This window comes from Canis lupus, chromosome 14, assembly GCF_003254725.2.
Source record: "Canis lupus dingo isolate Sandy chromosome 14, ASM325472v2, whole genome shotgun sequence".
NCBI lineage: Eukaryota > Metazoa > Chordata > Mammalia > Carnivora > Canidae > Canis > Canis lupus.
Genome location: NC_064256.1, coordinates 20,605,365 through 20,621,770, shown reverse-complemented (window position 1 = coordinate 20,621,770; position 16,406 = coordinate 20,605,365). Strand labels below are relative to the sequence as shown.

Sequence of the window (16,406 nt, the reverse complement as noted above, 5' to 3'; positions counted from 1 at the left end):
CAAGTCCCGGTGACTCCGCCCCTTCGGGGCCGGGGGGAGCGTGCGGGGAAACCAATAAAACCCCGGGAGGCGGCGGGTCGTGGCCAGACGCGAACCTGAGCGTCGGGCCCCTCGCAGCTCCTCGGCCTCACTGCCGGCTCCTCCACTCGGAAGCGCCCCGGAGTCGCAGCCCAGGCAGCCCAGGCCGGGCGCACGAGCCGGCCCTCCCGCGCCCCCTGCCCAGACGCGCCCCGCGCCGCCCCGCGCCGCCCCGCGCCGGCCCCCGCCGCAGCTTTCCTCGGCCTCGGAGCGTCCCCGGCCCCAGCGCCTGCCCGTCGCGGTGGGCGTCGAGATGAAGGCGGCCCGCTTCGTGATGCGCAGCGCCGGCTCGCTGAGCGCGGCCAGCGTGGTCCCCCGCGAGGTCGAGCTTTTCTCGCGCTACAGCCCGTCCCCGCTGTCCATGAAGCAGCTCCTGGACTTCGGTGAGCTGGGGAGGGAGGTCGGGCGGGCCGCCGGGGCTGGGGAGCCGCCCCAACTCTGAGCCCTCGGGCGGGGGGGCGGGGCCAACCGCTTAAGATACCTGGACGCTGCTCTCCTGCTGTCGGAAACCTGCAGGAGAGCCCTCAACCCTGAACCCTCGACGCCGGGGCGCCTTACCCTGGCCTAGAGCTAGCTGCCTTATTTCTCACAGTTTGCACCTACAGGTCAAGGCCGCTTGCTGACCCACTGATGCTGGATGGTTTGAGCTCTTATTTCCGTGCAAGCTTCCAGTCAAAACACTTTTCTTGCTTTGAGCCACCATATCACAATGAATTAAAACCTTTATCCCCTCCTTCACAACATTATATACTTTTTTTGGAGAGGATTCTTAATGTTATAAAGCAGCCTCAAATTAAGTGAGATTTTATCGCTTAGCCACCTTCCACTTGTTGACAGGGTACATTCATCTGCATTGTTAACAGTTTTGTCTCTTTGCCAGTATGATTTTCTGAATATTTGCCTTACTGCCAGAAATGTTTACAAACCTTCTGCAGCGGTCTTAAAAGGAATATTTCAAGAATTTAAATGTGATGATATTTATCACTAATGTGGAAATATCACGATTCTTACCCACTGTCTTATCCTTCTACTTCAATTTCGTATCTAGAACCCTCTGAACGATGTTGTCTGGTGGACATTGTGGTGTTGACAGCTGTGGGACATTCTGACTTAATGGAAGTGAATCCTCTTCCCCCCAAAAAGGAAACAATAATTCTCATATTGGTCCTTTAAAAAAAAAAAAAAGACAGTAAAGAAAAAGACCATGAAGGAGGAGATACTTCTTATTATAAAGAGTAACCCAACTGAGGGTGAAACTATAATTTAATGATATGTGTATGTGTTCGATATTGGATATCTAATGCTACTCAAGTGTATGATTCAGATCTACTTTTTTTCAAAAACTAAATAAATATTATTTATTACAGGTACAGAAAATGCATGTGAAAGAACTTCTTTTGCATTTTTGAGACAAGAATTGCCTGTGAGGCTGGCCAATATCCTGAAGGAAATTGATATCCTCCCTGATCGATTAGTCAATACCTCTTCGGTGCAGTTAGTTAAAAGCTGGTAAGTGGTGAACCCATTCTGAAACAGTCTCTATTTTTAAGACAAGTATCTGAGTATGAATTCTTATAATACATTAACATCATCTTTGGAAATGGGTGGTCTGAACAGTAAGTATTTTTGAAAGATGTAAAGACTTTTTTTTAGTAAGTTAGGGTAAGTTATCATAGGGACAGTTATAAAGCTATAAAGAGACATTTTGCCCTGAAAAAGGACATACTTTCATGATATAATTGTATTTTAAGTAATAAGAGACAGAATTTGATATTGCACATGGAATCCTATTCTAGAAATAGAAGGACTACTATTTAGAAGGTCTAATCTTTGTTACTTACAAATCAATTAACAGCAGGCGTTGGGTTCAAATGCCACCTCTGCCTCTTCCTAGTTGTGGAATTCTTAGCAAGTATCTTAAATTTGCTATGCCTCAGTTCCTGCATCTGCTATTGAGGAAAATAAAGTATATGCTTCAAAGAGTTTCATGTGAGTGAAATTAAATGAGCTAATCCATTATAAAGTACTTAAAACAGTACCTAGCGCAAGCCAGAACTTAGTAATTGTCAGTTATTGTCATCTTATTTTACAAATAAGGATCCTGAGGCTTGGAGAGGGTAGATCACCCAAAGGAACAAATTTTCAGAGAACAGGACTAGGATATGCACTGAGGCAGATATTCGCCAGAGCCTCACCTTAATCTACTGACAGACAGCTTTTTGTTCATTGATTCTAGAAATATATATGTGTTATAAATATTATATAGTCTATAATCAAATTGTAAATATTACTGTATATATTGTTAAACAGTTACAAACACATAATCCATAGTATTTGCTGCTTTCACGAATTCTCTTCACCTATGAATGTAGTAGGAAAAATTAGGAAGCTTTTCTTAAAAAGCTGTTTCTAGGGGCAGCCCAGGTGGCTCAGCAGTTTAGCGCCGCCTTCAGCCCAGGGCCTGATCCTGGAGTCCCAGGATCGGGTCCCATGTCGGGCTCCCTGCATGGAGCCTGCTTCTCCCTCTGCCTGTGTCTCTGCCTCTCCCTTCCTCTCTCTCTCTCTCTCTCTCTCTCTTTCTCTGTCATGAATAAATAAAATCTTAAAAAAAAAAAAAGTTGGTTTCTAAATGCTATAAAAAAAGAAAACACTTGCTAGATAAAACAAAAACTACTGACTGGAATGACTTAATCTGGAGTGATTAAAGAAATAAATTTTAAGTTAGAAATTTGAGGGTCAAAGTCATAGCTTTGGGTTTTTTTGTTTGGTTGGTTTGGTTTGATTTTAGATCTAAAAAATGTGCTGGAGGAAAGTTGTAATTTTAAACATAATGCTTTCTCTTTTCCAATCATTTGAAATGATTTAGTCACTTGTATCTGACAATTCAATTTTAAATTTAAAGCACACCTGTCACTTTACAGGTATATCCAGAGCCTGATGGATTTGGTGGAATTCCATGAGAAAAGCCCAGAAGACCAGAAAGCATTATCAGAGTAAGTTTTATGCATTAGAGTGTCTAAAACTTTGACTATTTCCAGACATACTCCTAAGATTTTTTTTTTTAGACATGAATTAAAGGATCCACAACTCTGAATAACAAATACCCTCTGCCTTACAAATGACAAGTTTTGACTTGTTGGTTTTTTAAAAGTGATGAAGAATGATGACATTGAAAATGATGCTAAGAATGAACAAGTGTAGATTTATTTTTAAGGAAATCTATTTTTAGTATACATTTAGTCTGATGACTAGATTCACAGGTAGATTTACTATGACATAGTATCAGTATATGTCATTTTGTCATTGGAGATAGAACATTTTCTTTCAGATTAACTTATAGTTTCTCCCTATAAGAATAGGAAAGAAGAATCTTTTTATAAATCTGAGAAGAAATCTTGATGTTTTTTTCCACAATGGCACTCTAGACTTATCTTTAATATTAATTATTTTTTAATTATTATTTTTTAAAGAGAAGGCTTAATGAATTCCTAGAATGAATTCACCAGTTAGAAAGCTGGTATTTTTATGTTAAGTGAGAAGCAAAATAAATCTGTTTGTAATACTATCTCCTCTATTGTAGTTGGAGAATCTGTAGTGAGAACCTTAATAAACCTTCATCCAAACATTTTATCATTTGATTCTTTAGATGGGTACTTAAAAAAAGCTTCAGCCTTCTTTGAAGTAATCTAAGGCATATAAGTGAATGAAACTTACTTGAACTTTCTCTAACTCTAAATGTGTTTTGGCTTAGTTTTACAGATACTCTCATCAAAGTTCGAAATAGACACTACAATGTAGTTCCTACAATGGCACAAGGAATCATAGAATATAAAGATGGCTGTACAGTTGATCCAGTCACCAACCAAAATCTTCAGTATTTCTTGGATCGATTTTACATGAACCGTATTTCTACCCGGATGCTGATGAACCAGCATAGTAAGTTAGCTCATCATGGTCATGATATACTGAGATGGGTATAGAATATCAGCCATACCCCAACCAGATGTTTCATTATTCAGGGGTTCACATTCTTTTTCAATGGTAGTTTTAATCATTATTATCCTAGTTTTTATGACATCTTTTGTTTTTATTCTTCAACAGTTCTTATATTCAGTGACTCAGAGACAGGCAACCCAACTCACATTGGAAGCATTGATCCAAGCTGTGATGTGGCAGCCGTGGTCCAAGGTAATTTCTAGATTTCTGCATTTCCCTTATTGAAAATGTACACTGTATGATTGACATATCTATAGTTGAGGTGACTTTGTGAATGAATTTATATCCAGAGTGTTCCAGTTTATGTTTTTATAAATACTGTCATGAAGATCCTTTGCTTTTGAGAGTCAGGGGTTTAAACATTCATTAATAAAATTAAAAAATCCATACAGTAATGGCCTTATTGTTCTATGTTCTATTTAATCTTTGAAGTGTGCATATTCCTATCGCCACCCCTATAACATCAACACTGTCTTAATTTTTTCTTCAATAAAATATTAAAGAGATATTTTTTCATACAGGTGAATCTGTACTCTAATGAACATTCTAAATTAAGGGTAGTACGCACACTGATGATCACATGAAAATTTTACTTGGCATAAACTCATTTCATCATTATGAAAAAAAAACCCTTCTATTTCAGATGCCTTTGAGTGTTCGAAGATGCTTTGTGACCAGTATTATTTAACGTCTCCAGAATTAAAGCTCACACAAGTGAATGGTAAGCAATAAAAAAAAATATTTTAATCTATGGAAAATTCACTGTTCTCCCAGTATAATTACTTCTTGTAAATACAAAGCAACTCCTGCATTCCTTTTCTTCCTTCTGAACTTGTCTAGAATTTGTATGCTTCTTTTTTGAAGCCAAGGTTCTCTTGATCTCCATTGCAGAGTTCCAGTTTGAGCATATTCAGTTGCTAATGATGATTCATAAAGAGGCAAGGTTTGAACAAACAATTTAAGATTTAGAGTAGCATGAGTTCCAGTGTCCTAGATCAAAGAAAGATAGCTTATTGCAGAATATGAGAGTCAGGGAGGCCAGAAGTAGGAGGAGCCACTTGGTAGCAGAAATAGCCTCCTAGAGAAGTTACTCATGAGACCTGGAAACAAAAACACTTCAAATTGTACTGTAAGCAATAAGGCAGTCACAGGACAAATACTGTGTGATTCTACTTATCTGAGATATGTTAAGTAGACTTAGAGAGGTAGAGAGTAGCATGGTGGTGGCCAGAGGCTGGGGGCTGGGGTAAATGGGTTATTTTATTTTATTTTTTATTTTTTTAAAGATTTTATTTATTTACTCATGAGAGACAGAGAGAGAGAGAGAGAGAGAGGCAAAGACATAGGCAGAGGGAAAAGCAGGCTCCGTGTAGGGAGCCCCATGTGGGACTAGATCCAGGGACTCCAGGATCACGCCCTTGGGCCAAAGATAGGCGCTAAACTGCTGAGCCACCCAGGGATCCCCGATATTTTATTTTAAAATGCTATTTAATGGATATAAAATTTCAGTTACGCAAGATTAGTAAGAAGGTAGATCTCATGTTAAATGTTCTTTTAAAAATATTTAAAAAAAATAAAAAAAATAAAAAATAAAAAAATATTTTTAAAAAATAAATAAAAAATAAAAATAAATTTAAAAAAATATTTTTAAGTTAGGCAGCCTGGGTGGCTCAGTGGTTTAGCACTGCCTTCAGCCCAGGGTGTGGTCCTGGAGACCTGGAATCGAGTCCCACATGGGGCTCCCTGCATGGAGCCTGCTTCTCCCTCTGCCTGTGTCTCTGCGCCTCTCTCTCTCTCTCTCTCTCTCTCTCTGTGTCTCTCTGTGTGTCTCATGAATAAATAAATTAAATCTTTAAAAAAATAAAATAAAAAATAAATAAAAATATTTTTGAATTACAAAAAAAAAATTTAACTGTTCTGTAAGTATGCACCACTGTTTTGGAAGCAGACCATACTTCAGTGGCTTCAGATCCAGGGTAACTGAAAAAATAGGGTCTTCCCACGTTGAAGTGATAATATGATGAATGCAAGGCACTTTTTAAATCTTCTCCCATAGTGCTTCTCAAAGCAGGACAGTTAAAATTAAGTTGCTCAGATTAAAAGTACTCTAACTCGTGGATTGGGAATATGTAAATATAATTGCTAAATTAAAAATAAGAATACAAATAAAGGTTGAAAAAGAACTCTAAGCATTAACAGCATTGTTGCATAATACTTGTAGATAAACTGCTTGAACTGTTTGATAAAATAAGGAGGGAATTGGGCCAGGCCTTCTGTTTTCTGATTCAAACTTTGCCAAGGCCTGGGACACCAAACAATAATACTTTTATTTTTCTTCTCAAACAATATTATGAGGTTTTTGTTTCTGTTTTCTTTTGCCTCTCAGTGAAATGTAAGCATATTTAGCCCCTAAGATTTAATGTTTGGGTGATAAAAATCAAGAATTTTAAATGTGTTATTTTCCCACAAAATATGAAAATTATACCTAACATTAATTTCAGTATTATTCTATGGACACGTTAACTCTTTCTTTTTTCTTAAAATGTATGATTTTAACTCTGAAATACCTCAGTATAAAAGTTTTGAAAGCAGAAACAAATAATCCACCTAATCTAATTTATAGTACCCTGTCACACACTTCATCTGACCTTATACATTTGTAGAGAAATGCAAAAATTAATCATAGAGCACAAGGCAACAACCCTAATAGCATTTTGAAAATAAGCCAGTTGTGTTTACTGTTTAAAAGAAAAGGGTCTAGGGTAGAATTTCAGAGGAAAGGAAGATGGGGAATATTCTAATCTCAGGAATAAGGAGTATCTATTAATCAAATAGATATTGATAAAATATTGATAAAATATCAAATATTTTAATGAAATATTTACCAGTTCTAAGTGAGTCTAAATTTTTTTCTAGGAAAATTTCCAGGCCAGCCAATTCACATTGTATATGTACCTTCTCACCTTCATCATATGCTCTTTGAACTATTCAAGGTATGACACTTCACAGTGATTGCAATTTGGGTTGTTTTTTTTTTAATTCACATGTTACATTTTTATTTCCTTTATCATTTCCCGCTGAATGGGAGCTTCACTGTCTTCTCCCAAACACACTTTAGTGCTCCTAATAGAAAGAAGCTATAGTTAATGTTTGAAAGGGCACATGCAGTTCATTAGAGCATCAACACATATTTGAGAATGTGCAATATGATTCACGATGTCTTAATGCTACCTGTTCTTATTATTTCTTCAGGTGTCCAACAAAGCACTAGTCATTCATGCATTTGTTAAGGAAGGTCAGGGGGTGAATGCTTCAGTGAATGGGGCCTTGTTACCTCCACCCCCATAGGATGGTCCAGCTCCAAATCCCAATGCTCAGGTCCAGAGTTTCTGCAGGTGGCAGGGCTCCAACCTGAGTTTAGAATATACTCAGAAGTCAGTCATTTCCTTCCAAGATCAACTTGAATGTGCATATGAATCACCTGGGGTTTTGTTAAAATGTAAACTCTGATTCAGTGTGGCTGGGATGGGTCCTGGGGCTTAGAATTTGTAATAATAAGCCCATAGGTGATGCTGCTGGTCCACACTCCACACTTTCCATAGCAAGACTGTGACAGTGCTTCTCAAACTTCAGTATGCATTGGAATCACCTGGAGGGCTTGTTAAAAACACTTACTCTTAGGCTCTGGCCTAGAGATTTTGATTCTGTACATCTGAGAATTTGCATTTCTAACAAGCTCACAAAGGATGTGAATGTTACTAGTCTGGGATAGCCAGGTACCAAGAAGCAAATCTGTCCTGTGTTCTAAGACCAAACTAAGACTGTACTTACACCAAAAAAAGAAAACCTTCTGACACTTCATGATGCTTTCCAAGAGTCTCTTGGACTCCTGGGGGAGGAAGCCTAAAAAAAGAGAAATTTACCTCTAATTCTGATGTAGCTTTTCTCAGAATTTACTATTTCCTACCTTATTCTAATGTTAATGCAATGAGGTATTGATTATACTACAGACATCTGATCTTTTTTCTTTTACTTCAGCTAATGATTAGAACTTAGTATTATATAGAAACCAGAAAGCAGATAATGTACCACAAGGAGGTTAGAGAGGAAAACATGTGAAATAAACCAAAACTTTATCTGTGTGAGACGCACCCAGTTGTCTGAAAACTTGTTTGAGTTTCTTCTCTGTTAAAGGACAAAAGATACTTTTTCATTGATTTCATTTATTTTTAAATTGAATGGTCCAATTCCTACAGTTATTTTGCCATCATTGGTAAAAGTTAAGATGATAACCAATGCAAATTGAAATTTAATTTAGAATTATTTACTATCCTTTTAAATAGTAACAACCTTTCCTGGCAAGTTTTATAAAAGCCAATAAATTGGTTCAATGATTCACTGTTCATTTGTTATGTAATAGTCTTTGGTGCTTGGATGTAAAATGTAATGGAAAGACAGAAAAGAGAGAGCCAGGAAATGGACTATAAAAACCAATTTCTACATTTAAATTAAGCTTACAAATAAGAACTTGACAGCTAGCAGAATTGTTTTTCCATTAGACATTACTCCCAGGAGCTATATTACATGGTAAATGAATATTTTTCATTATACATCCTGCATGACACATTCATAAATGGCTATTTACAGAGCTGTTTTACTACTAACTTAAAAAAAAATAGGAACTTTGAATTACCCTCTGTGCTGCTTTTATTTTAAACATAAAAAACAGTTATTTATTGTTTCTCATTCTTCTGCCGTTGAATTCCTTATGGTTTTGATTTCTTTAGAATGCAATGAGGGCAACAGTTGAACACCAGGAAAATTGGCCTTCCCTTACACCAATTGAAGTGATTGTTGTCTTGGGAAAAGAAGATCTTACAATTAAGGTAACCATTCTCTGTTTTTCTTTTGAGTCTCTCTGGAGAAAACTAAAAAAGTGTCAATAATAATAAAGCTCTCCGCTTTGAGAAACAGATCAAAGTCATGGACATCAGGTGACTTTTAAATAAAGGAAATATAGACAAATGTACCTTGTTTTTAATGCTTGGCTTTGGTTTGTACTGTTTAAGATTTCAGACAGAGGAGGTGGTGTTCCCCTGAGGATCATTGATCGCCTCTTTAGTTACACATACTCCACGGCACCAACGCCTGTGATGGATAATTCCCGGAATGCTCCTTTGGTAAGACCAATTAGATGGCCAAGTTCACCCCAGCCACCTAGTTATAAATGTAAAGCAAAGGAGTACAAGGAAGTATTTAGTCAAGCTACTCAATTTAGTTAAATTGGGCAGGGGGTAGGGGGTATGAGAAAGCATGATAAAGCAAGCTGAAGACAGTGAAACAATTCTATGAGAGGTCTCTGATTGGAAGTAGAAAATACTTATCTGGGTTCAAGAACATCAGCAGCAGGGAGGATAATAACTCCTTCTTACATTTTGTATTTCAATGATCATGTCCACTTCTTTGCCAGTAACTGATCTTTTCCCTCTAGGCTGGTTTTGGTTATGGCTTACCAATTTCTCGTCTCTATGCCAAGTACTTTCAAGGAGATCTGAATCTCTACTCTATGTCAGGATATGGAACAGATGCCGTCATCTACTTAAAGGTATCCTTTCAACCCAGTAGAAATAATAATATTTCTATTTTTAAGATTTAATTAATTAATTAATTTATTTATAAATTTATTTGAGAGAGAGAGAGTCCATGCAAGTGGGGGAAGGGGCACAGGGAGAGAGAGAGAAAGAGAACTCTTCTTGGCTGAGCATGGAGCCTGATGTAGGGCTTGATCTCACAAGCCTGAGATCATGACCTGAGCCAAAATCAAGAGTCAGGCACCCAACCAACCAAGCCACCCAAGATGCCCTGAAACAGTAATTCTGAAAGCAGTTCTTTTCCGGACCTCAGTTCCATGGTCCATAGTGAATACCTCAAACTAAACTAATGCAAATAATGACCAAAAGTCATTTCATTTTCTTTTTTTTTTTTAATTTTTATTTATTTATGATAGTCACAGAGAGAGAGAGGCAGAGACATAGACAGAGGGAGAAGCAGGCTCCATGCACCGGGAGCCCGACATGGGATTCGATCCCGGGTCTCCAGGATCGCGCCCTGGGCCAAAGTCAGGCACCAAACCACTGCGCCACCCAGGGATCCCCATTTCATTTTCTGTTTGATATGCATAGACATACTATTTAATAATATTTAATATGGTTACTTACCAATCGGAAGTGGGGCCAGGACACCTGCTTCAAGCGAAGCCAAATTGTTTCTCATAAAACATATTAGTTTCCACATAAGGAGATGTTCACGTGAATTTTTTAAACCAACACCTTTTGGCATTTGTGAGAATAGCTGTACCATCATTTTATTTAAACTCATGGGAAATAGATGCTAATTATGTTCCAGCCTAGAAAACAACTGATACCAAGATACTTCAGACCTTCAGCTGACCTTAGTAGAAATCCAGGGAAGGAAAAGCTAACTGCTCACAAGCTAGCAATGGGACAATCTGACATTTCCTAGTTAAACTTTAAAATTTGGTACATGGTTTTTCTATTTCTGATAAAAGCTTCAATGTGATTTGTTAAGGTCACTGTCCTGATTTTTCATCATTTTGCAGCTGTTTTGACTGAAATGTATTTACAGACATTAGTATCTAAAATGTGAAGCTCGTAGGCTCTCATTATGTGCAAAGGAATTATTTGCTCAGAGGCCTTGGACTATCTGAAATAGTTAACGTATTCATCTTATAGAAAGTCTTCGAAGTACTGGGAAAGATTAAGAGATCACAGATTTCTATTATCAGACTTTAATAAATTAATAGCATCAGGTTAGAACTCTATATCACAGATACAAAGGTTTTTGTAAATAAAGAATAGCTTTGTTCTTCAGTTCTATCACATCAGCAATATCCAAACAAGGGACCTGTGTAAACATTGAAGACAAATTCTGTTCCTCAATTTATAGTTGTATATATACTATCTCAGCCTCTAGAGGGTAGAAATAATATTTGGTTTTAGTTTTTTTTTTTTTTTTATACACTGTCTAGCGTACCATCAGCTATGTATGGTGTGCTCTTCTTATTGAATCAATTAAAGGGATGTATTTGAATGTTTGAATACTTTCTTCTGAATGATCACATCAAGTACAAATTATGCCATGAAGAATTTCTTTGGGTTGATTTTTTTCTTCCCTCTCTTCTTTTCAGGCTTTATCTTCAGAGTCTGTAGAAAAACTCCCAGTCTTTAACAAATCAGCCTTCAAACATTATCAAATGAGCATCGAGGCCGATGACTGGTGTATCCCAAGCAAGGAACCAAAGAATCTGGCAAAGGGGAAAGTGGCTCTGTGAAAGTGGACACTCAGGACACTTTAAGGGATCAAAGTGGGTCTAAGCCAGTGCTGCTTCCTGAATGTTTGTGTGTGAACTCGTTTCCTCAAAAACAAACAAAAGCAACAAAGACTCCTTGTTGGGAACAGTGGTGCAAGAAGGAACGAAGCCCGTTCCTCGGACCCAGGAGAGTGTAATGTAGGTGTTAACAGATGGCCAGCTCTCTAGGTCTTTAAACTTAGCATAACGTACAAGCTTCTATCAGATCCTGAAGCAGGAAAAGCTTCAGTTTGCCCTGTCTTTATCGACAAGAATGGGAACGAAGTAAAGATATAAGCTAGCAGTTTCAATAGACTGATATTTTAGGCCTGTGATTGATGGCATGAGATAATGGTATTTATTGCATATCGAGTGTCAATATGCCAGTATTTCCCTGACATCAAAGGGTTAGGGCTTACTTTATGCTCTGTAATTAGAAATGTATGTAAAGGTACATTTCTTGTATTTCTGTGTTCTCTAGGGAGGAAAAGCTGGTGACTAAATAACATTTACTTTGTATGTTATTTGAGTGAGGGAGGAATGAGTCAAAACGTTTTGGAAATTCAGAAGAAAGCCTCTTCTGATAAATACCGTATCTTCATTATGCTGCTTTCCTGTTTACACTTCATATAATAAGTGAACACTTATTGCCAGGTGCCTGCCTAGTCTTGGGTGAGTTTTAAAATATGCACTGAATTGAGGATGTTGGCAGTTGGAGGGAGAGAAGAATTGCCAAAGTGATAGCAAAACTCTCTTCGCCTTACTTTGTTTATAAATGAAATGTACATTGGAAAAACCAATGTTAGGGAAAGAAACTATACATTCAGAACCTAACTCAGTAGGAGGGGCTGTTCACTCCCCTGCAATGGTGGTAATCCAATGATGGCATTCCTTTTCTAGGCTTAAAAAGGTATATTTTTGATACATGTAATTATATTCTCTACACTCCTGCATTAACATGTCCATAAAAATAATTCCTAATTATCAAGTGATTCAAGAACATTCAAACTTAAATACTTCTTGGGATATTTCTAACAAACAGCCTGGGAGTAAGAGGTTTTCATTCCAGGTTGCTTTCATTTGAATCATTGAGACTGAGGGATGATAAATGAAAGTTGTAATGCGTATGGAACTTTTGGGGACTTTGATATAATCTGTAGGCTGACAGGCCGGTCTAGCACATCACTCTCACAGAAGGAAGAGAAAAACAGAAAGAAGGAAGGAAGAGGGAAGAAAGAAACAGAAGACAGGCATCTTGCTTCCCCCCCCCACCCCCACAAATTATTTTAAGAAATGATCTATATTTTCATAGCTAAATTACTGGCAAGAGGATGAATTGGTCTTTAAAAACAGAATGGCTTCTTTAAATAGTTCCCTCACTTTTGCAAGGTAATAGTCTTTTATGAGATAATCTCATCTGTGACAAATTGGTAGGTAAATTGGGATATAGAAAAAACCTAGAATTTTCTGCATTGTAAAATAATAAGTACTGTTTATGTTTGTATATGTAGAATTTAACATTTGTGTTTAATTTTGCTGTGGTCTAGAATTGTGGTGCTTTCTGTAGTGGCCATAAAGGCCTGAAATGATTTATTATGGATGTCAGACTTTATCATGAGAAGTCCTAGGTAATGACTTTTCTTGATGGTGGGACTCTGACTCATGCATTTATCAATTACACAAAATTATTTGCAATAGATTATTTGACTTTTCAGTTTTTACTGAAATTTTAAACATTTTGCATGTAAATACTTGTATTTACCAAAGATTTAAAGCAGTTGATTAATTAATCCAAACACTGTGAACTGTCTTTGAAATACTAGAGAAAAAGAAATGTTAATATCACAGTAACATCAACTATACTGTATAAATAGAGTTCTATAATACAGAAATAGTCTACATTGGTATTTGTGAAATCTATGGAAGAACTTTAGGATTCTAGCAGATGGATACTGAATGTTCAGGCCCACTTAAGTTATTGATGTATAAATTGTGTTTTTGTCTCTATGTACAGAGATGTAACCATTTTTATAATAAATATTTTTATTACAACAGGAAACATAGTCTTTTGAAATTCATTTCTCAAATAGATGGCAAATTACTAAGAAAAATTTGAGGTAAACATTTTCCTCACTTTACATATAAATCTCATTCATCTATATATTGGGTATAGCCTTTTATAAAAGTATTAAAAGCAACTTAAAATTTTGATTTTTAAACAAAAGATAAGTACTTTATAGCAGAAATTTGCAGTTCTTCTTTGCTTTCTTGTGTATGCTTCAATAGCACATCACATAGTACACAGTGTATTAATCTACATGAATATATTGAATATATTCCATAATCATTTTTGCAATGTATACATTCTGTACATTTTTGGGGTAAACTTTAAGTTTCCCTTGGTGATTGTACTTACATAACAAATATAGTAAAGTACCAAAATAATTGCCTAGATAATTTAGGTTCCCAAACAACTTCTGGATTAAATATCTAGATAATAATAATGTAGAAATAAGAAATTATAAATTAATCTTCACATTGTCTTTCTTAACTAACTTAGTCCTTTGTCTTTAGATAACATCCTTTGCCTAACTTCACAATGCCCTTATTGGCAAAGTTTTGTAAACAAAAAAAAGAAAAAAAAAGAGGGGGGAGAGGAAAGAAAGAAAAAGAGGAAGAAAAAATTAGTAGAATAGATTTGTCATAACTAAATTCTAAAATCTTGTCAGAATAAGCATATTGGAATCAGAAATGCCATCAACCTAAGGCATTAGACCCAAAAAAAACATACAGGAAAGCCCTTTATCAATGACCGTCTCCTTTATTTACTACCTTACTTTCTTTCATCAGGGAAATACTGCACCATGTGTCTAAAGAAAGCGCATGCACACATGCATACACATGCAAACACGTACACATGTACCTGGAACTTAGCTGTACAGTGTCCTTAGACTAAGCTGCCTGGAAAGTAGAGAGTTAGTGCACTGTATAGGCTCAGACTCTTCATCCACATTTTCCTAAAAACTGCAGGACTTCAAGTCCCACAATTCCCCACATATGCACACACACATCTTTTTGACTCAAGTCAAAGGAAACTAATTTCCAAGTTAAACAAAGTTGGCTGCATTTTCATCAAACTATCATTATACCATTTCTCCCAAATTTCAAATTTGGCTAGCAATGGCAAAAGCATTTGATCTTAATAACTACAGTGACATGTACAGTGAGAGAGGAAAGAAAAAGAGATCTTTGAAAGCTAGTAGCTTAGGCATTGACCTTGATAATTTCTTCATTCTCAGCTATACTTTCAAGTAGTGCACTTAGGCTTGACTGTGTACCAACACTGCAAATGTACATGAACCCTGTAGATCACTTTGATTTGGCCTGGTGAAAGAATTGAGGGACTTTCATAATTTCACAAGAGCTTAGATAAGAAGTCCCCACCCCCCCCCATCCCCCGCTGTGAACACGGAGAGCAGTGTTCCATTAATGTGTTATCCATACACCTCTCTTTTTGATTTTTCACTTTTTACCTTCCATCACAGTTACTTAGGCAGTCCATAGACATTCACTGGACAGATACAGAAATAAACACATAAATAAACTGCCTATAGAACAGCATCTGCATTTAAGGGGAGATTAGACTCTGTGCACATCAAACTTTACACAATTTTATGCTTTAAATGGTATTAAAGAAGTTTTACAATGTTGCAGAAACTCTGGAATACTTATCCAAGCAAGTTAAATTGCAACTGATCTTTGTTTCATGTTACTCTCTGTTGGTGGTCTTTGGCCATTGGAAATTATCACATATTTCGAGAGAAATGAATTAACAGGTAAAGTTATTAATACTAAGGAAATCTCTTGAGCAAATGGGTCAGTGTTTCAGATCTGTGAGTATTCTTTCTTCAGATGAAAACATATCCCCATGCCCATTTCATGGCCCTTTAATGGAAATGAGCAACTGTCTTTTAATGAGATCTTTCAGTTCCTACCCAAGTGCAAATAAACATTAAAAGCCACTCAAAACCAACAGAAATGTCAGTAGCCTTGAAAAACATGTTGAATATACCAAATGATGTGAAAATGATGTGAGCTGTCTTAGTGATAAATTCAGCAAGAAAATGATAAAGTTTATCAATGCATTATGAGACATCATTTTCGTGTTTACTGCTACCATTTAATGTAATGAAAATAACTTGGGACTCGTTGTCAAATAATGCAATATAGCTAGGAATTATTTATTAGCATACTGTTTTCCATAAATGTAAAAGGATGTTTTAATATCTAAGACAAATAACATATTGAACAGCAAAGTCTCGAGGTTTGTTTTTTTTATTATTATTATCAATTTCATTAAAACTATGCCCTTTAATGCGTTTCTAGCCCAAAAATATATTAGCTGGTAATATATATAGCTAGTAAAATTGCCCTGAACTCAGCCTTTTTCTTTTAAACTCTTTTTTAAGGATAGCAACTTTTGTTTGAAATTATAAATTTGTGATCTGGAAATAAAATAAAAAATTGAAAATAAAAATAAAAGTCTTATACCGTGTTCTTAGGCAATCCTCTTTACCTATTTCTTTACAAATGAGTTGATAGCAATAAAAATAAAGTACCATCCTTCTGATATGAAGTCATATAGTGTGAACACACAATATCAATGATAGTAACACATTTGCTCTAATATACCCCATTGCCTGATTATCACCCCAGGGTTAAATTGTTAGGTCAAAGTATGATTTGTGACCCAAAACTGCTGAGCAAGACTGAAGCCTCTTCAGGCAAGGATCAAACAAAGACCTTGACCTCTTTGGTAATGTTGGCCAACCAAAAATTGGGTGGATGGTGGTGCCATGTGTTACCTAATGAGATCTATTAACTCTTTGAGGTCTCTTTGAGAGCACTGCACAGGCTGCCCTTCCCTGAATACTGAGGAGAAGCCAGCTCACTACACATTATA

The 16,406-nt window shown here is 36.6% G+C and overlaps 1 protein-coding gene across 1 annotated transcript; it reads left to right on the top strand.

Annotated features, from left to right (window-relative positions):
- The first annotated feature begins 248 nt into the window (after positions 1-248).
- On the top strand, positions 249-13,502 carry PDK4 (pyruvate dehydrogenase kinase 4). The gene is made up of 11 exons (XM_025471304.3): positions 249-461; positions 1,446-1,587; positions 3,000-3,071; positions 3,830-4,014; positions 4,180-4,266; positions 4,718-4,795; positions 6,991-7,067; positions 8,862-8,960; positions 9,144-9,254; positions 9,566-9,679; positions 11,282-13,502. The coding sequence occupies exons 1-11, from the start codon at positions 332-334 to the stop codon at positions 11,423-11,425; spliced, it is 1,239 nt and encodes a 412-aa protein (XP_025327089.1). The 5' UTR covers positions 249-331; the 3' UTR covers positions 11,426-13,502.
- The last annotated feature ends 2,904 nt before the right edge of the window (positions 13,503-16,406 follow it).

What these genes read in the sequence shown, in the direction of transcription:
- PDK4 (XM_025471304.3), top strand. Translation starts at nt 332, where the DNA reads ATGAAGGCGGCCCGCTTCGTGATGCGCAGCGCCGGCTCGCTGAGCGCG. An exon ending in AAAGCTCACACAAGTGAATG is followed by an intron (nt 4,796 to 6,990) that starts GTAAGCAATAAA and finishes ATTTTTTTCTAG; the next exon opens with GAAAATTTCCAGGCCAGCCA. An exon ending in ATTCCCGGAATGCTCCTTTG is followed by an intron (nt 9,255 to 9,565) that starts GTAAGACCAATT and finishes TTTTCCCTCTAG; the next exon opens with GCTGGTTTTGGTTATGGCTT.